This window comes from Natator depressus, chromosome 1 (assembly GCF_965152275.1).
Source record: "Natator depressus isolate rNatDep1 chromosome 1, rNatDep2.hap1, whole genome shotgun sequence".
Taxonomy (NCBI): Eukaryota; Metazoa; Chordata; order Testudines; family Cheloniidae; genus Natator; species Natator depressus.
Genome location: NC_134234.1, coordinates 269,510,464 through 269,531,778, shown reverse-complemented (window position 1 = coordinate 269,531,778; position 21,315 = coordinate 269,510,464). Strand labels below are relative to the sequence as shown.

General features: G+C 39.9%; 1 protein-coding gene across 1 annotated transcript in view; it reads right to left on the bottom strand.

Annotated features, from left to right (window-relative positions):
* Positions 1-1,449: 1,449 nt before the first annotated feature.
* Positions 1,450-21,315, bottom strand: part of POC1B (POC1 centriolar protein B) — a 100,751-nt gene continuing 80,885 nt past the window's right edge. The window contains exons 11-12 of the mRNA XM_074941921.1: positions 3,282-3,506; positions 1,450-2,039 (exon numbers count right to left, since the gene is read on the bottom strand). Coding sequence (XP_074798022.1) covers positions 1,935-2,039; positions 3,282-3,506 — 330 coding nt within the window. The 3' untranslated portion in view covers positions 1,450-1,934. The remainder of the gene's footprint in view (positions 2,040-3,281; positions 3,507-21,315) is intronic.

Sequence of the window (21,315 nt, the reverse complement as noted above, 5' to 3'; positions counted from 1 at the left end):
TGCTGGCTCTGGGAGGAGGGTCAGGGCTGGGGTTTGGGGTACAGGAGGGGGTATGGAGTGGTGGCTCCAGGATGTGGCTCAGGGCTGGGGGTTTAGGTGCGGGCTCCCGCTGGGGGGAACTTACCTCGGGTGGTTCCCGGTTGGTGGCACAGTGGGGCTAAGGCAGGCTCCCTGCCTGCCCTGGCCCCACTCAGGCACATCAGCACCTCCTCCCCATCACGAGCTGGGCCACCACACCACCCTACCAGCCAGTAGCGCACCATGTGGCCATGCTGCTCCCGGAAGGGGCCAATGCACTTCTGCAGACCCTGTGGGTCACGTGGCTCAGTGTGCTGCCCCTCTCTGAAGGCACCGCCCCCGCAGCTCCCATTGGCCACAGCTCCCCATTCCCGACAATGGGAGCTGCGGGGATGGTGCTTGCAGGCAGGAGCCGTGCGCGGAGACCCCTGCCCCTCCCCCACGTGGGGGCGTGCTGGCCGCTTCCGGGAGTGGCGTGGGGCCACAGCAGGCAGGAAGCCTGCCTTAGAGGCAGGCAGCCCCGATGCACCACCACACCGACTGGGAAAGTCTCCAGGATTGACCAGTCGATCACGATCGACGGGTTGGTGACCACTGAGCTATATAGATTCAGTTGCACACCTGAGGTCTTAATTTGCATTATTTATATGATCTCCACTTTGTCTTATGCAAAATACAAATTCACAATGTAAGCACGAAGCTGCAGAAAGGAAAGACTGCTCAATTTTGATTGTAAATTTTACAGGAGAGATGCTCTGCAACTGCCATTTAATGACACCAGGAAGATGTAAAGAAAAAGTAAAAGTTTCATATCATAGAGAAGCTAGAATTTATCCCTCTCTAATGATTGGCAATTCATGTTTACAATAAAAGTCTCCTTTCTGCCTTCTTCTCTTTATTAAAAATAATCAAACCAGCAATATTTACACATGCATCCAAGCTTTAAAATGCAAACTAGGATTGTAGAAATCCTCACTCTCTTAGGTTCTAATCCTGCACTGGCTTACAGAGGTGCTTAATTTATGTTTCTTTAACTGCTTTTCATTGGACTACTTGTAATGCATAAAGTTTTGCACTGCAGAAGTATTTGGAGGATCAGGGCCTTAAAGGTTTACAGTATAGGGCTAGTTTTACTTTGATGTTTGGTATTTTTCAAAAATATTAAACTTAATTTTGCTTCAATGCTGATCTTAAATAGGAAAATTACATTTTAATGGCATATATAATGAATGGAAATACAAAATAAGGCCTTACTTACAACTGGATTTGTACAGCTTCAAGTGCTGGATAAAAACTTAAAATACTTTATTTTCATATTTGTCATCAAAAATCTGTTTAACCTTAAAAAATGGAATTCCCTGAAATCCCCCTGCAATTTCTTAGCAGTTGGGCAGGTCTTGTCATTTCTCTATGTGTACAATTTCTACCTGCTGTTCTTAAGGCAACTTTATTTGAAGTAAGTCTCACTTAGGTTGAAAAAGCTGCATTACCTCCTTTCACAATAAACGCTTTCCATCTAAAATTGCATAGTTTGTTGTTCAGTGCTTTTATAGAAGTATTGAAGTATAGGCTGCCAAACTGGTAGAATGTAATGAGGATAAAAGGTTGAGAGGTAACAAACAAAATAAAGAGTGAAATCCTCACTCTATGGATGTCAAAGAGTCACCCAAAATGTGTTTTAAAATTGTATTAATCTTCTGCTAAACTACATTTTATTAAATATGTTAACGAAATGTTAGCTTGCCACTGATCTTTAAAATGTGCTTATTCACTTTTTTCTCCTGAAAGGAACAGGTTAAAATAACAGACAAAATTTGCTTTTTGCTCATTGTGAGACTAAATAAGACATCATTTATTAGTTCCCTGAGAATGTATGAAACATATTCATCAGTACAGATCAACTACATTTGTACTTTTTATTCTCCTTGCCTGGCTTGAAGTAACATTTTGTGTTGATTTTCTAAGCATTCTTTCAGCTTATCTTCGGTCAAAGTCAGTCGCTGCTCCAGGATTGAAATAGTCTGCAAGAAGAGGACAGTAATGTATTTTTAAAATATTTCTGCAATATCATAAATGTACACAATGCTTTACACACAAAAACAGTGGCTTATACTGAACAACAAAATACTATGAATGCCATACTGGCTTCAGATAGTCTACCGTTTAAACCCAAAATTAATACTATGGCTTTTTAACTAAGAAGATTGTCAAAAGGCATAAACCTGCCTCAACAAAACTTACTGGAAGGTATTGTATCCCAGGATAATTATTCATTTACACAAGCTTTAATATAAATAAAATAAAATATTATCCATTAACGGAACATATTATTTGGGTCTCCAGCTATAAAAATGAGCACTGCAGAAACAAAGTTGTTTTTTTTTAAGTACTAAATAAAAAGGCATCCTCCAAGAATTCACTTTATTTCTAGAAAGGTAACTTTCTAGACAGCTCTGCTTTAATCTACATTATTCCACAATTAACTAATAGCCCTTTTGATTCTTCTGATAAATTAAGCATTTTCTCTCTGCATTTCTTTCACTACATTTATCTGATTACCCCATTTCAATTAGGCACACTTTTAATAAATTACCAAGTAAAGTGCAATACCTTAAATATAAATTGGCTGGAGCTGAGTTACTGAGAGGAAATGTTGAGAATTTTCAACTGAATTAGAAGCCATTGATTAATGCTGGTATTTGCTCTGTCTCACAATGATTTTTTGAATTATGCCAGTGCCTGGACTCCATCTTGATACCTACAACCTGGAGCCCTCAAGCTGAAAATCTCTATAGTCCTGGAACTACCAAAAGATGGGGATGCTCTTCTCTCAACTGTTCTGCCTTTCTTATCTTGTTCATCCTCTCCCAGAGCATGATTGTTCAAGCTGGAATCTAACACTCTCTAGTCAACAGCAGGCTTCTGGTAAGTCAACATTAGCAGTTACTACTGAAAAATCCCAACTTCCCCAGCCAAAGAGTTAAAAATATAACAATAGCCTTTCAAAGTTTTAAAATGCCATTGGCAGTTGCATAACAGGAAAAAGCTTTTTAAATAACCTTCTACGTTGACGTTAATGAATTTAATTCACATGGCCAACATTTCATGAGATTGAAAGAATTCAGGAGGGCTCTAGCCATCTGTAAAGTCAGCCCACACATTTTAATACTTTGGGTTATGAGTGTGGCTCCAGGTTTTTTACCCAGTAATGAGGGAATTACCATATTAATTAAGGAAGTGTTACTAGTCCATTGCATACTCACTAAAGTCAAAACATCCAGCTGCTCCACAATGTGCTCTAAAGCATTACCCAAAGCTGGCGAGATGTCTATGCGCTTGTCCACGGTACACACAGCTGGTTCAACCTTGTCTTCCAGCCTCCTTCTTGAGCTTGTTGGTGAGAACAAAGCAGGACGATACCGCAGATCTTCACTGCTCATATCATCTTTGAATGTGGAAACTCCATTTGAAGAGCCAGTTGTCCTTGACTTCATTTAGTTGGAATCATAGAGAAAGGAAGGTATAAAGATCTGTTTTTTTATGCTTCAAAAATATATTGGCACATACATAAGCACATACAAAAGAGTCAGTCTTGCTTTCTGTATAAGGTCCAATTTTATATCACATCCATTCATTCTCACCAATGAGAGAATTTTGGCTGTGGCAGATATATGAGGGAACAAAAGTTCACAGTATATGGAGAAAATTCAGCAATCCTCACAGATGATGTCAACACCAACTACTACATCTTGGGTAAGTATGACTGAGGGATTAGAGGCTTTACTACTGGAGATTAAAGTCAATGTAACTCTTTCTTTAATAAAAGAGAAAGGTATCCTATACAATGAAAAAACACCCATAGATAGTTTTTAGTTACTCATTCAGCTACATCTTCCTGGGAAACTGACTTCCTCAAAGAACAAGAGGAGGAAAAGGTTGAAAGGGTACACACAACCTGAATTTGAGGGAGAGAGAGAAGATTAAACTATCAAACAATGCTGATATATGAGCATTGCCTCAAGATCACAGTGACAGTATCAGTTCCTTTCATGCTGCTTTATTTCTGTTTTTTTTTTTTTTGCACCCTCAGGAGTTCTAATGGCACTCTCTTGCGAGAAAAGGCTGCAAAGTCAGCAGTCACCAGATGGTCACTCACATCAACTTTACCTGGCTCTATCAAGATGCCAAGAGTCACATTCTTTTAATGCCTCATATATCTTTCCCCAAAATAAACTAATGATAGCAGCCACATTTTGTTCTTACACAAATTAGCCTTGTAATATCCATTAGATTACAAAAGAAAACAGAATACACAAGAAGTTAAAATTGTAACTGCTTCTCTAACGGTTCTTTAAGTCTTGTGAAATGACCCTATAAGCTGAAAATAGGGTAGGAGAAAATTCTGAAATTTTACCTCTCATCCTCCAAAATACTAATAATTTAAAACTGGATATATTTTCAAATTAGAGAATTGTAAAATACATCTTAATTTATAAAAGATCCTGCTCATGACCAATATAAATTCCTAGAACTTATATCGTTGAATTGATTTAGTGTCTAATTTTCAAAGTTGGGGCGCTAGGTCTTGATTTCGGCAAATCAACCAGTAGTTAGCTAAAAATTGGATCTAAATCCCATTGAAATGAACAGGCATCTTTACACTGACTTCCATAGGAATTGGACCAGATCAGTAAAAAAGAGATTTAGGTGTTTAAATAGAGATTTAGATGCCCAAATGTTAAGCACCAGAGTCTAAAATTTGGCATTTGGAATGTAGTTTATTTTAAAGTTGTTTGCCAGTCAAGACCTTGCCTGCAAAGCTTGAACCTGCAGCAAGTTCTCACAAGTGAATATTATAAATTTAGGAGAGAGAGTTTATAAAGGATACAGTGTACAGAACTTTCAGTATAGTTTTGCTAGCTGTTACTATCAGATAATCCATAACATTTATACAAGTGGTTCTCAACTCTGGTCCACCCTTTGTTCAGGAAAAGTCCCTGGCGGGCCAGACCGGTTTGTTTACTTGCTGTGTCCGCAGGTTTGGCCAATTGTGGTTCTCACTGGCCGTGGCTCACCGCTCCAGGCCAATGGGGGCTGCGGGAAGGGTGGCCAGCACATCCTTCAGCCCGTGCCACTTCCTGCAGCCCCCATTGGCTTGGAGCAGCGAACCACAGCCAGTGGGAGCAATGATCGGCCAAACCTGCAGACGCGGCAGGTAAACAAGCCGGCCTGGCGCGCCAGGGCTTTCCCTAAACAAGTGATGGACCGGAGTTGAGAACCACTAATTTATACGCATCAACACTGTACATAGTCAAGAATATAGTATTCTAGTTGTACATTGGAGATTTTTTTTTTTAAAGGTTAGTATCTGTATTTCTCCCACTTGCTTTTTTCCTTTATAACCCCCTCTTGGACCAGGGCAGATTATAAAGATCACTTAGCAGCCATGGATATGGCAGACTTACTGCCATTTTGAGAATGTTACAAGTCTGCAGCCATCTCTGGTGATCTGATCGCTGTGATGTATGCCTTCGTGACATCACACTTGAACTACTCCAATTTAGTTTTATTTTGGGAAGGAGCTGATCTTCTGCATGCAACTAAAGCAGAAAGAAATGGCTCAATAGTTGTCCAAGGTGGGCAGGGGGAAATTTGGGTTCCCACTTCTTTGCATCGGCTGTCTGTTTGGGCATGGATTCAATTTTAGGTTTCAATTCTAAAATATTCAAAGCCCCTAACTGACTGGGTCCTGAATATCTCGCTGCCTTCTGGCTTGTATGTAATTTTATGCAGAGGTGCCTACTCCATGGGTGTTCCAGGGCTGGAGCACCCAGGGAAAAAACAATGGTGGGTGCTGAGCATCCACCAGCAGCCATCTTTCCCTCTCCCCGCAAAAGCACCTCCCACCTGCAGGTGGCCCCGCCGATTAGCACCTCCCTCTCCCTCCCAGCGCCTACTGCCTGCCGTGGATGAGCTGTTCTGGCACGTGCAGGTGGCGCTGGCAGGAGGGGAAGGAGTAAGGGCAGGGCACGCTCAGGGGAGGGGCGGAATAGTGTGGGAAGAGGCAGGGCGGGGGTGAAGCGGTGGGAAGAAGCGGGGTGGGGTGGGGCTTGAGAGAAGGGATGGAGTAGGGGCAGGAAGAGGCAGGGGTCTGGGGGAAGGAGTAGAGTGGGGGCGGGACCTGGGGCAGAGCCAGGGGGTTGAGCCTCCCCCCCTCTACCGGCATATTAGAAAGTCGGTGCTGTTCACTTTATGTATTTTTGGACATGTAAGAAGAAAATGGGGCTGCTGTAGCGTGAGAATTGTTGTGGCAGAAGGGGAACTGTTCATATCTTGCCTCTGTAGCTTTGGGTATGTGGAATGCCCTTCCCCCAGATCATAAAAGGACCTCAAACTCACTAAGATGTTTTTAGCTTTTTATGATCCTTAGGAAATAGGAATAATAAGGCTCTTCTGCATGTGTGCCAGCTGACCAACTGGAAAAGTTCTCCAAAATTGGTTAATGGAGAAAAATAAGAAACATAAATTGTGGTGCTATGTACCAAAAATTATTCTTGTCTTACAACCTATTAATAAAACAGAAGAAAGAGGATTCTCATGTTTAATTATAACAGGAAACAGCAAGAACGTTATTTTTTTCTGATAATATTTTTGAAACGCAAATTCATTTTTTTGCTGCATGAGTAATACATCTTTTTATGAGACAAAAGCAAAAGGATTATAAATGTGGTTAAGCAATATAGAACACAGTCCCGGTCTTTTCTTAATGCTTACTGCTTTATAAATCAAGCTTTTTGATAAGCTATTAAAATGATTGCCAAGTAGTTCAAAACAACACACACATGTGCGTGCACACACACACACACTTTTTGGGAGTGGGGGAAGAAGAATTAGACACTGGCAAGTTAAGTCTACCCTAAACCAGTGGTTCTCAAACATACTTGATCGTGCCCCCCTTCTTTGTGTCTGTAGTAGTTTATGCCCCCTCTCCCCACTATACAAGTACATATACTAATTAAAAAAAATAGGCAACTCCTACTAAATATTAAAAACAGTAAGGCATTGATTCAAACAGAGACATTTAAGTATAGAGTAATATATATTTTAAGTGAGATACTGCTTACTTGCAACACAATGTTGTTACCACTGTGAGGGGTGCACCTGTTTTTTGGAGCACAGCAATTCCATACTGGGCTGTATGCTTGAGACAGCTATCCAGAGATCCCCTTCTACCTTCAATTAAATATCCACACTGCGTCATAGGAAACGGATTCATGTACAGATGGCAATGACTTTGTATGATGCAAGCTTAACAGAAATCCATCAAAACGCACAGCGGCATCTAGAGTCAAATGCATAGCGCAACCTGAGGACCTGATGTATCTGGAGGAATCAGCTTTGCTAGTTATTCATTGCTATGGGTAAAATGTGTGTAGTACATTTTCCCCCACCCTTAAGCTTCTCATGCACCCTGCAGAATACTTTCCACTCTGACTGCCCCAGTGTGAGAATCTCTGCCCTAAACAATGACCTACTTGGAAGCTGAGGTTTCCTGTTAGTCTCGGTGCTGATACAACAGATGTATTTTTGAATTTCTGCAGACTGTAAGTAAATCAAACAGAAATTTCAGAAACTCCCACAACTTTTGTTACTAAACCCAATACAAATGTATCCTTAAAACTCCAAGGAGAAAATCTGTCAACTTGAATAAGCAGCATGAGAAAATAAATAAAAAAGATTTTTTTTTTGTTGATTTAACAACAGAACAATGCTCTAACATTCTAGGGCATTAGCAGTTGAACGGGCAGTGGAGAGTGTTTTGCAGCTCAGTACATCAGCGTCTCTGGTCAATTCAACATGTACTGCTTCCTTAGGCAGAAAGTCTTATACTATCTTAGTGTCTTGAGTAGGACCCCTGGGACACTGATATTGTCTGCAAAGACTTCAGGAGATGACATGGCAGGGAAGGGCTAAATAAATAAGTGGGAGACAAAGACTTAATAGTTGTCAAACTTGAAAGGATCAAACACTGAAAGGAAAACAAGCAATGCACAAAAATAAGACAAACCAGTTTTCTTAAATATATATATATGTATGTATGATAAATTGTGCCCAAAGAATCTGTAACTTAGTTATAAACAAGGAAAGAGCACTGGAAAAAGTTTACAAACTTCAATCAGATAACTTACGAGTATGACTAGGTACCTAATGATTAATGGCATTAAAGACATCTAGATATGTTTCTGACAAAATACGACCCACATTAGATGGTATAAGAGCAGCCATCTTCTTCACTTCAGTGACTGTAGAAATGAGAAATCTTATCTAATTTTCTGTTTGCAGCTTCTCTCTAAATTCATTACTCATGGGCCAATGATTCCCACTTGTGGAATTTGGAGGCAGTCCCATGTTGCTGGAGGCTCCAGGACTAGGCTCAGGCCACCAGAAGAGTTCTTCCATAGCCAAACTCCAGTAACCAATTATTAGAATTAAAACAACTTGATCTAATATATTAAATTAACCTTAAGGCAACATATGTCTGTCTCCTTTTAGAGAAAAATTTCAGTGTACATTCTGGTCATTTACCAGACTGCCAGGGTGGGTTGAATCCAGAGAGAAGTGCTAGCAGAAAGAAAATTATCATGTACGACATTTCTCATTCCATTGCATAGCTTCTCTACTCCTTCATTATTCATGGAAAGTAGCGAGCAAATGCCAGAAGGGGAAAAAGGATAAACAAAGTTTAATTATTCCAGAAGAATAATAGGAAGGAATGGGAGCTCCTCCCAGAGAAAGCAAGATATTTACAAATTAAGAACAGGTTTCAGAGTAACAGCCGTGTTAGTCTGTATTCGTAAAAAGAAAAAAGAAAAGGAGTACTTGTGGCACCTTAGAGACTAACCAGTTTATTTGAGCATGAGCTTTCGTGAGCTACAGCTCACTTCATCGGATGCATTGAGCTGTAGCTCACGAAAGCTCATGCTCAAATAAACTGGTTAGTCTCTAAGGTGCCACAAGTACTCCTTTTCTTTTTTCTTTTTACAAATTAAGAAGTTACGTGTAAACCAACATGGTAGCACCTTCCTAGCAAAGGATGCTTTCTGCAGAGGAATGGAAACTTACTTTGCGAAACTTCCTGAGATGAGGGTTCATATACTTTTCCACCCAGTGCCTCTGATGGACTTCTTTGAATAGTTTCCCAGAAACCTAACATGCCAACTTTCAGAGTAACAGCCGTGTTAGTCTGTATTCGTAAAAAGAAAAAAGTAAAGGAGTACTTGTGGCACCTTAGAGACTAACCAGTTTATTTGAGCATGAGCTTTCGTGAGCTACAGCTCACTTCATCGGATGCATAGCATATCGTGGAAACTGCAGAAGACATTATATACACACAGAGACCATGAAACAAAACTTCCTCCCACCCCACTGTCCTGCTGCTAACAGCTTATCTAAAGTGATCATCAAGGAGGGCCATTTCCAGCACAAATCCAGGTTTTCTCACCCTTCCCCCCCCCCCACACACAGACACACATACAAACTCACTCTCCTGCTGGTAATAGCCCATCCCTCTTTGAAACCTCTCTTTATAATGCGCATGATAATCAAGGTGGGTCATTTCCAGCACTAATCCAGGTTTTCTCACCACCCCCCCACACACACCCCCCTCCAAAAACCACACACACAAACTCACTCTCCTGCTGGCAATAGCTCATCTTACAATGTGCACAGCAATAATCCAAGTTTAACCAGAACGTCTTGGGGGGGGGGGTTTGTGTGGGGGGGGGGAAGGGTGAGAAAACCTGGATTTGTGCTGGAAATGGCCCTCCTTGATGATCACTTTAGATAAGCTGTTAGCAGCAGGACAGTGGGGTGGGAGGAAGTTTTGTTTCATGGTCTCTGTGTGTATATAATGTCTTCTGCAGTTTCCACGATATGCTATGCATCCGATGAAGTGAGCTGTAGCTCACGAAAGCTCATGCTCAAATAAACTGGTTAGTCTCTAAGGTGCCACAAGTACTCCTTTTCTTTTTTCTTTTTACGAACATGCCAACTGTATCCTTTATGTGAACTGTCTTGAAAGGTAACAAATTCTTCTCTAATTAGGACATTATTTCCTATGCCACAGAGAAGTTATGATCTCTGCTTACTCCGTAGTTTTCAAAGGGATATAAAAACTCATGCCTCAGTCATAAGCCAACCTCTAATGGGAAGTAGGGGGAGACTTCCTCTGCCAGTATCATAATTGCCCACTGTGTGGTTTCTTGCACCTTTTACTGTTGGATCTGGTATTGGTTACTGTCACAGAAAGGATACTGAACTAGATGGGCCATGGGTCTGACCCCGTATGGCCACGTTTGCAGGTTTTGCTGTTTATTTTTTTAAAAAAGACATCCTGATAGAGGTATCTAATGAACTAAAATGATGTGTACTAAAAGGATTGAAAATTGTCTTGAAAGCATGTTTGTTTCCACAGTGAGTATGTAAGGGTCTAGAGTGGAAGCTGGGTTGGCTTTTAGCATATTGTTTGTACCTCTCTACCCACAAAGAGCATGTCTAACTGCATTTAAAAACCCATAGCTGGCCTGTGCCAGCTGACTCAGCCTCAAAGGGCTCAGGCTAAGGGGCTGTTCAAATGTGGTGTAGACATCTGGGCTCAGGCTGGAGCCTGAGCTCTGTGACCCTGTGAGGTGGGAGGGTCCCAGTGAGCATGAATGTCTACACCACAGTTAAATAGCCTTTTAGCCCAAGCCCCTTAGCCCAAATCAGCTGGCATGGGCCAGCTGAGGATGTCTAATTGCAGTACAGACATACCCAAAGAGGCTTTTGGATGTTATCTGAGAATATCTAATTTTGCATTGCATCGAGTGCATTGTTCTATGTCCTCAGAAAGATTTTTAGTAGTTGCATTTTGAGAAACCCACTCAGGAGATAAAGCTGATGCATAGTACCAGCAATACTAGCCATTGGAAATAATTGACTACTGATGACATTTCAGGAAAAGACTGATGCAATGAAGTTTTAGATTTTAGCAAATCTTTACCATGATGGTAAGATTTCAGCCAGAACCATGTCTAATTTGACCTTAGGGGGATCAGAAGCTTCTCTTGATTTTGAAGAAGCGGTGATTATGAATCTTTTCCAGCAGCAATTCCTTTATGAAGAGGTCTGCTTCTTTGGACAGGGTACTGATTTGCACGTTGTCTGTACCTGCGAAAAGGTGCGTAATGTGCGATCTATGCTCTGCTGTGACTACAACCAGCCTCTTAAAATTCTGGGTGAAGAGGGTGGATCAAAAGGAAGAGTCTTGAATAGGAATTGTGAGATCTTGTACACAAATGCTCTTTTTGTCTCTGTGGTGCAGAGGATTTTGTTGGTTTGGAGAAAAATTTATCTTGATTTCCTTGGAAGCTTTTATTCCAGATTTTTCCACCTGCCAGAGTTTGACAGTGAGAGTTGAAGGCTCTCTGCAATCTCAGCTACTAATTTCTCTAATATTTCCCCCCAATAACTCCACACCAGCAAATCCACATTCACAGGATATCTGTTTAGAATGAGTAATAGCTATTACTGCGTATAAAATGGCTTCCTTGTAGCCACCAAATTAGAATTCATTGCTCATTACAAATCATATCAAAGGTTTAACCAAGAGAAAACCTGAGATGTCCGAGAAAACTCCAAGCAAGGCTCATACCTCTAGACAATAAGCCACTTGTTTGTCACAATGGCTTTCCTTACTAAATAGATGAAAAAGCTTTCACCTGAAAATCTATAGCCAAGGCTTTGAAATTGCTGTGCAGTGTGTCATCACTCATTTAGGATATGGGGTCCTTTATAAGGAAGTCACTTTCTGAAGGTATGACTGTTTTTTTCACTGATAAAGCTATTGCTGCACCAATTTTAGGCTCCCCAGACGTACACAATTTCTTTGTTTTTATATAACCATTTTAGTTAAACATTTAGTTTAATCAGATGTTCACATTTGGATCTTATGATACCCTCAAAGGCATTAATAATTATTACTTTTGTGTGTGTGTGTGTGGGGGGGGGGGTGATGCATATGTGGTAATACCTTGCCTGGCTGTTTACAGTGGGAAGGCAGTACTCTATTCATCTTGGCATGGGAACCACACAACAGAGAGATTACCGGTAAACATATCTCAACTGGGAAGTAACTTGCTAGATGGCCTTGGGAGCCTGAAAGGCGGTCTGCCTGCTCCCATCGGCTGGCTAACACCCAAGAAAGTACTGTAGGAGTAACTTAGTACCATTTAGGGCTTTACTCAGTAAATCAGAATCATTCTGAATATGGGAAGAGATTTCTCACTTACCCCTCTGTAATCCCAGGAAGGTGTAATTTTGTTGGGAGTGGGATCCTCAAGTGCCTCTGTTCTAGTCACCGATTGCCTGAAGTGCCAGTTTTGAGGAACAATGAGGTGGCAGAGTTTTCAGACCTTTCAAAATTACTCAAGATAGTTAAGTCCAAAGCTGACTGTGAAGAGTTACAAAGGGATCTCATTAAGTGGGTGACAAAATGGCAGATTAGAGAGAAAAGATGGGTGAGGTAATCTCTCTTTTTGGACCACTTCTGTTGAGGAGAGAGAGAAGCTTTCAAGCCACACAGAAGCTCTTGCGTTACAGCTAAACGCAGAGTGAAACAGATTGTTTAGCATAAGTAGTTAGCACATATTGTAAGGGACTATTCCAAGTAGATTTCAGAGTAGTAGCCATGTTAGTCTGTATCTGCAAAAAGAAAAGGAGTATTTGTGGCACCTTAGAGACTAACAAATTTATTTGAGCATAAGCTTTTGTGAGCTACAGCTCACTTCATCGGATGCATGCAGTGGAAAATACAGTGGGGAGATTTTATATACACAGAGAACATGAAACAATGGGTGTTCTCTGTGTATGTAAAATCTCCCCACTGTATTTTCCACTCACGAAAGCTTATGCTCAAATAAATTTGTTAGCCTCTAAGGTGCCACAAGTACTCCTTTTCTTTATTCAAGTAGAGTGGCCTGTTAACACCTCTGCAGTCATAGGACAAAGAAAGGGATTAGCAGGTTACAGATTGTTGTAATAAACCATAAATCCAGTGTCTCTGTTCAGTCCATGATTTTTAGAGTCTAGCAAAGTTATAAATTTAAGTTCCAAGGCTGATCTTTTGAAGGTGTCGTGCAGCTTTCCTTTGAGGATGAGGACTAACAGGTCAGATATAGAGTGACCCCTCTGTGAAGTGTTCACCCACAGGTGATCCAGTGTTTTTGTCTTATTTTCCTGTGTGAGTTCATTTGAGAGCATAGTGATTGTCCGGTTTCACTCACATAGTTGTTACTGAGGCATTTAGTGCACTGGATGAAGAATACCACTTGTGATAGGCATGTGTAGTATCCATGGATCTTGAAAGGTGTGTTGGGGGGAGTGTTGATCACTGTAACAGTGAAGATATGTCTGCAGGTTTTGCATATGTTGCTCTGGCAGGGTCTGGTGCTGCTCTGAGTTGGTGTCCTGGTCTATGGAGACCTTGCTTCTGATGAGCTTGGAAAGGTTGAAGAGTTGTTTGAAGGCCAGAAGTGGGAGATCAGGAAGGTTTCTGTCAGGATGGGGTCCTCATGGAGTATGGGTTGTAGTTATTTGATGATCCTTCATATGGTTTCCAGTGTGGGGTGGTAGGTAACAACTAGGGGTGTGTGCTCAGAGGGGGGTTTATTTCAGTATTGCTTAGTTTTTGTTTCTTTTGGTAGTTGCGCTTCAAATTCTTTTTGGCCTGTCTAATTATAGTTTTACATTAAACTTTCCTGAGTTCATGCTCCTTTCTATTTTCCTTAGTAGGATTGGACTTCCAATTTTTCAAGGATGTCTTTTTGTCTTTAACCGCCTCTTTTACTTTGTTGTTTAGTCATGGTGGTATATTTTTGCTCCTCCTGCTTTTTAAAAAAAATTAATTTGGGGTATACATTTAGTTTGAACCTGTATTATGGTGTTATTTAAAAGTTTCCATGAGCAGAAGATTGGAGCCTTGTCCTGGAGTCTCCAGCAACAACAGTGGACTGCCACTGAATTCCACAGGTGGCAGGCATTAGCCCATGAGTAATGAACTCAGAGAGAAGCTGTGCAACAGAATCCAAATCAATATTCAAATGGCTAAGGTTCGGTGTCAAGGAATGACACAATGCTATTAAAGTGGTAAGAGAAAACTATTGATTATAAGTCCATATGCATCTTTTTTAGTACATATCCATCATTTTTACTCTGTCAAGTGATCTTTTATAAACAGTTTTTTCAATTAACTGCTTTTACCTAACGGTGCTGTTTTTCATGGGATGGTTTATATAATGAAGTCTGAGTGCCCCCATCCCTTCAAAGCAGCCTCTTTCTTTAGAGCACACAGAATACTAACAATTCATAAACACAGATAATTCAATTTACTACAAACTAGGTTGGGAAATTAGGTTACTGTTCAAACAACTGACTGCTATGTAAGACTTTAGAGAAATAGCTTGTTTTCAATTAATACAATTGGACTAAGCAAGAATTATCCATATTTTGAATTATCACTTTTAAACAAAGCTAAAAAGAAAATTAAAATAGGTTCAGTATTTCCATTCACTGCCTGTTAACAGTGAAACATTCACATTTGAGCAACTCCATGTAACTGACAAATTAGAAGGACAAGGAGCAGAGATAATGAATCAATAGGAAGCTATTTCTATAGCATTACCAGGAGGATGTTTAGTAGGAAATTAAATTTAGACTATGAATGATGTCATAGTCAGCACACCATAATTGATCATCTTCACTTTTTGTCAAGCAAAATGGCCCAAACTCTGTGGGTGGCACTCGAAATCTGTGAAAGGAGCTTTCATGTAACCTGATCACCCTTGCATACCCCTGCATGTTTTCCCATGGAGCTTTGGCACTTATTAACTAGAAATAAATATTGCAAAGACTCTCTTCCCCTCATATATCATAATAATTGATTAAGATGGATGTATTCATATGTATAGTTGATCGGATCACGTTCTTGTTTACTGAAAAATAAACTTTTAAAAAAAAATGCTTTTGGAGAACGAATGGGAAAAACACAAACCCAACCCACACAAACTGCAAAACATCTGCCTTTAATCTTCTGTAAATCTTCATATATAGAAAGCATATTCAATAGCTTCCTGTGGAATATCCTAATCGTCTTATAACAAGGATGGAATTGAAGGTAGAACTTACCAATGGTAGAATTTACCAGTGGTAAGTAATGGTAGAAGGTAGAACTTACCAGCTTTCTAATGAATCCCAAAGTTGGCAAGGCCTGTTATTTAATAATCATCCTTTCAGTTATGAGCATATGGTCTACCTGCTTGTTAACATTAAAATAACTAAAAACAATGTGTCACAAACAAGACAAGCCCAAATAGATCAAAGAACAAAAGCACCACAATCTAGCCTTCCATCTCCCACATACAATGAACAACCCATCAATAAAATGGGCTTATAATGAGCAAGAATTTCAATGTTATTTTTGTATTTGGCAGTTTACAAAACTCCCTCCCTCACATTATTACACGATCTCGACTATCCTACCCAGTCACATAAATGGCAATCCTGGAGTTCCCAAGATAATGTTAAGTCACAATATAACACTTCAGTTTATTAAAAATTGTCCATAAGCTGAATACAAAAGAATGGATGGTATTGTGGGACTTAGGTTAGAGCTAGCTAGATGAAGTGCAGCTGGGGGAAGGGAGGTAAGGTTAGGACAATATTTTTTGCTAACTAGGTTCATATTTGGGGTCTTTTGTTAGATTCTCAGTTGCTTCTGGATCATCATGTAGTAGTGGCAGCTACATTAAAGGTGCCTGCTTGGCCAGGAAGCTGTGACCTTTCATTTCAAATGCAGATCTTGTCAGTGTTATCCATGACTTTTGTCACCTCCAAAATGGATTACTGCAACGTGCTCTCCGTGGGGCAAGCTTAAAAGATTATCAGCTGCTATAGTGCGAAATGTGTATCCCCATTTAACTGTGTTTCTCACTTGGAACATATTACATCTGCACTGCACAGATTGCACTGGCTTCTTTTTAGTTTTGTGTGTCATTCAAGGTCCTGATTTTAATCTTTAAAGCCCAGTATGGTTTAGGCACTAGCTATCTTACAGCTCATTTACAACGGCAGTTTAAAATGGGGGAGTGAATCATAAGCCACAGCATCCCACAAGTTGCCCTCTAAAGTTTTTGGTAACATATTATGAACATCTGATGAAGTGAGCTGTAGCTCACGAAAGCTTATGCTCAAATAAATTTGTTAGTCTCTAAGGTGCCACAAGTACTCCTTTTCTTTTTGCGGACACAGACTAACACGGCTCCTATTCTGAAACCTATGTGGTTTAGTTCACTCAATAGAGACAAACCATGCTGTGTTAACAGTATGGTCAAAGCGTCACTATGTTATAACAATCCTTCAGCATGGTCAATTTGGCTCTTAGACTGTGTCTTACTTTATGTTCTGTCCAGACATTTGAGACCAGCTACATGGCTCTCACTGGCAGTTGCTAGATTTGTATGTCTGAAGCTGGAGACAGAGCAGCCTTTGAGGAGGGTCCTTTTTTCCAGAACTTGCTTTCCTCATTCGCTGGACAAAGCCAGAGCATTTGTTAATCTTCAAAGAAGTGATGCAAGCTGTATCTATTTACCCAGGCTTCTGCTTGACAACATGGCTTAAGAGACGTTTGAGTTTATGTTACTGAAGAATTAGTCGATTTTTCTATAGTTGAGTCAATATTGTTAAGTTTTAATTTATTTGGCTTTAGTGATTACATATGCATATCTAGAGAATGTGACAGATGCATTCCTATTTAAAATGATAAATAATTTAAAATGATGTTGTCCCACGGTGGTATGGTCTTGTGGTCATTAAAGACCCTATAGCACTTGTATCAAGTATGAGGGTGACCCAAGTATCCTAATCAGAATCCATATCAAGTATGTTCTACTGACCTAAACTTCTCTGTAGTTTCATTCTCACTTCCTTCTCCGTGTTCCAATTTAGAGACTGCTGCATTTCACTGGTTGGTGAGGCAGTTCAAATACAGTATTTAGTTTGTGTAATCAAATCAGTTATTAGAGTTTGCAGTCATATCAATAAAACAGAGGTGGGCTAAATAGTTTGCCCAAAATCTAGCTAGATATTCCTAGTCTAAGCAAAACTCTCTTGGTACCAGACCATAATACAGAAATTCAGCCCAAAAAATTACACGCAGAGTCTTGCATGGTCTCTTATCCATCTTAGTCACCTCCAAATCTTAAGAGAGCACCTGAATTAAATAAGTCATAAGAATCAAAAGAACTCTGAAGTGTAGGTATATCTCATATTACCCACACAGAGAGTAAACATTTGGTCTCTTTCACTCCAGTGAGGCAATGAGCACTGAAAGTAGTACGTGTGTTAATTTAGAGCCCAACTCTGAGTGGCAGTATTGGAACCCACATTCACAGCCAACAAACTGAAAAGGATTAAACTATTTTCCTCAGTAAAGCAGATAGTTTCACCTAACATGGCTGAGCACTTTATTATTCATTCAACTAACAAATTCAGCCTTAAGCGGACTGAACTTTTAGAGGTGACTGGGTCACTGGAGAACAAGACAAACTGGTGGCTTGGTAATATTAAAAAGTAGCTATGCAAAACAAACTTAAGTCCTTGTCGCATCTGCAGCTGTGCACCGATAAATCAGTTTTATTTATTTATTTATTTTGCCAGAATTACAGCTGTGTTAAATTTAGCAAAGCTGTGACAGCATCAAATAGCAAGCTTCTCTGAGCCATGTTCATAGCAATAAGTAGACCCAGGAGTATTTTTAATAGATGTAGTTGCATGGCACGGGGATTGACCCTTCTTATATGTCTGGAAAGTGCCCAGGACATTGTATTATTTCAAACAAGTATTAAAAATAACAGTTTTCTATTGCTAATTTCTCCACGATTGTGACTATACTCAATACTTATCCACTGAGAAGACACAATACACTTGCCTATAATCAGTGCACTGTATATTGTGCGATTCCATGCCTGCAGGTTACTGCAGAATCCATCAAATGCCACAGAATTTTGCTCTAGCTTCAAACTTTCATTACAAAAATTATATTTATAGTCCCCATGATCATGAAACCTTCCAAATGTTAACCAAGTGTAAACACTGTTCTCTTCCTAAGACCACAGGGTATTTACTCCGAAGGCAAGTGAGGACAAAATGTTAGCATTGTTAAGTATTTGACAGACAGAAACATCAAGTTGTACTTATCCCATAACCCCAAACTGCACCTCAACTTTCCAGATACCAAGTCCCCAAGTTTTCCCTGTACCCAGCTATTAAAATCTCCAGCTTCACAGTGACAACTTTACAATGGAGTTTTGTACAATACAAGACAAGACCTGACAGCATATTGAAAAATCAAAATTTTAGGGGGAGAGTAAAACAAATTCCATTTAACATCAAAATATGCAAAAGGTATTTTCATATTTAACTCAGTAAAACCATCCATTTTAAAAATTTTGCTGCAATAGACTGCTGGAGAAACCAGGGGCCTTGTGGCAATGTTTATGTTCCGCTCACTGTGGAGAGCATGAGATCTAGGTTGTAATGGATACACTAGTACAGTGTAGGTGTAGGTAATCAAGTATATATAATTTATTTCCCAGATCGAAAGAAATGCAGTTTTGCTTGCAAATGACAAAAACTTCTGTAGTCCTGATTTCTGTACACACACACACAAAACTATATGATATACTTTAGGGATCAAAGTCAACCTAAAAACAAATCACTTATGTCTGAAGTTTTGTTTTTTTAAAACCTCCTATAGTTACCACTAATACCCACAATTTCTGTAGCTGTCAGAGATAGAGTTTCTTTCCCCCCCCACAGCTTGTTCACTTTGTTCAACTGACAGCACTTTGTTTATAGCCTGAATCACAGTTTTCCCTGTATATTCAGGACCCAGTCCTGCAAAAGGATCCACATGCATGGACTCACATGCTTCGTATCAATGGGATTCCCTGGATGAATATAGATTTACACATGCAAATCCCATCGCAGGATCAGGTACCTAGTTAGTTTCTTTTGTTATTTGACTCCATTTCCCTAATATTCTTATTTTCTTGATTTATCCTACAACTAAATTTTGATAAAGTTACTGCAAGTATACAAGTGCTATGTAAACAAAGTATAATTGGAATTAGTAACAGAAACCCCCCCCACCATTTTAATCAGATTTGACCATTTACTTAAGTGTTTAGAGAAAAAACAAATTGGCTAAGGTTCAGTTTTCTTCCACCAGCAAAGCAACATTGGTGAAAAAAAACAAAAAATCAAACAAAAAATGCAACCACCACACGGGAGACTGAAACTATTAGAGGTTCCATTTCCAAAGGTGGGAAACTCCCTATCAGACAGTCAATTCTAAATATAACAATTCAGGAAGAAGCATATTGAAATACTTTAATAAATTACAAAAATACATATGCAGACCTCAGGGACTAAAAATAACAATGTGCACACGATGGTAAAAAAGGTAAAGGAATGTAGTAAAGGCTGGTCCTCAATTTATCTGTAAATAGATGCAGCAGGAAGCTCTTAAAACTGAGGACGGATAACATGAAACCACTGAAATATTCCCACTATTCACAATCAAAATAAACTAGCCAATTTTAATTTACAGCGAATTACTTCAGACTATATATGTACACATTCAAGGAAACATCTTATAGGCAGAATTAACAGCAAAGCTTTATATGATGAGTTGGCTTTGTCTATGTATTGAACTCTGTGCTAAAAAGTGCTTTGATAGAGCAGACTCAGCTTACAGAACTTTCTCTTAGCTGTATGAGAAAAAGAATGTTCTTTTTCCAGTAACTGGCAACATAAGAAAAATATTTGAATCAGAAAATTATATCTACTTGGCACCACATCCTGATTTCCAGTACTGGGAGTGGTATTTTGTCCTGTTTTGGATATTAGAAAGGGATAAGCTAAAAATAAACCTTAGATAAACTGCCACATACACCTAACTAGACTCTGCAAGGAAACAGGTTTCAGAGTGAAAAGAAAAGGAGTACTTGTGGCACCTTAGAGACTAACAAATTTATTTGAGCATAAGCTTTCGTGAGCTACAGCTATGAATACAGACTGGGAGTGGATGGGTCATTACACAAAGTAAAACTATTTCCCCATGTTTATCCCCCCCCCCCAAACTGCTCCTCAGACGTTCTTGTCAACTGCTGGAAATGGCCCACCTTGATTATCACTACAAAAGTTTCCCCCCCACCCGCTCTCCTGCTGGTAATAGCTCACCTTACCTGATCAATCTCATTACAGTGTGTATGGTAACACCCATTTTTTCATGTTCTCTGTGTATATAAATCTCCCCACTGTATTTTCCACTGAATGCATCCGATGAAGTGAGCTGTAGCTCACAAAAGCTTATGCTCAAATAAATTTGTTAGTCTCTAAGGTGCCACAAGTACTCCTTTTCTTTTTGCGAATACAGACTAACACGGCTGCTACTCTGAAACCTGTCATTATGAAAGGTTTCAGAGTGGTAGCCGTGTTAGTCTGTATCAGCAAAAACAACGAGGAGTCTTTGTGGCACCTTAGAGACTAACAAATTTATTTGGGCATAAGCTTTCGTGGAACCCACTTCATCAGATGCAGAGTATCTGATGAAGTGGGTTCTAGCCCACGAAAGCTTATGCCCAAATAAATTTGTTAGTCTCTAAGGTGCCACAAAGACTCCTCATTGTTTTTGCAAGGAAACAGTGGCTGTTGAGCCAATGATTCCCTATGAGGAGACAAACCTCTACATAAAATGTCAATTAATGAAGGGCCCCACTTTGATAACTAGCTAGCACTAGGGAAGACAGGCCGGATACAATTCATTCAGCTTTATGTTCCAAAGCCAAATCACATAGACATTAATTTTAAAAAAATTAACTCTTGGAGTTAAGCTCATAACCTTTTGATTTCAGGTAGCTGGGAAAAACCTGTCTTAACTAGTGTGCATTGTACTTGGAGGGAGGAGCAAATGAAATATGTATATATCTGGAGCACCAAACCTCAGCGGGGAAAAAAGGTAGGAGAAAATCATTGAAGGTCAGTTTCGGCCTTGCCCTTATGTGGGTGAGCAGGGGGTAGGAGAAGAGGAGGACATGAAGAACCTACCCATCACTTTGCACTGCATGCATAAGGGAGCCAAGCAGAATTGCATCCCATGTACTTCAGGGTGTGTAAGAGCTCCTCCTGCTCTGCCATCTG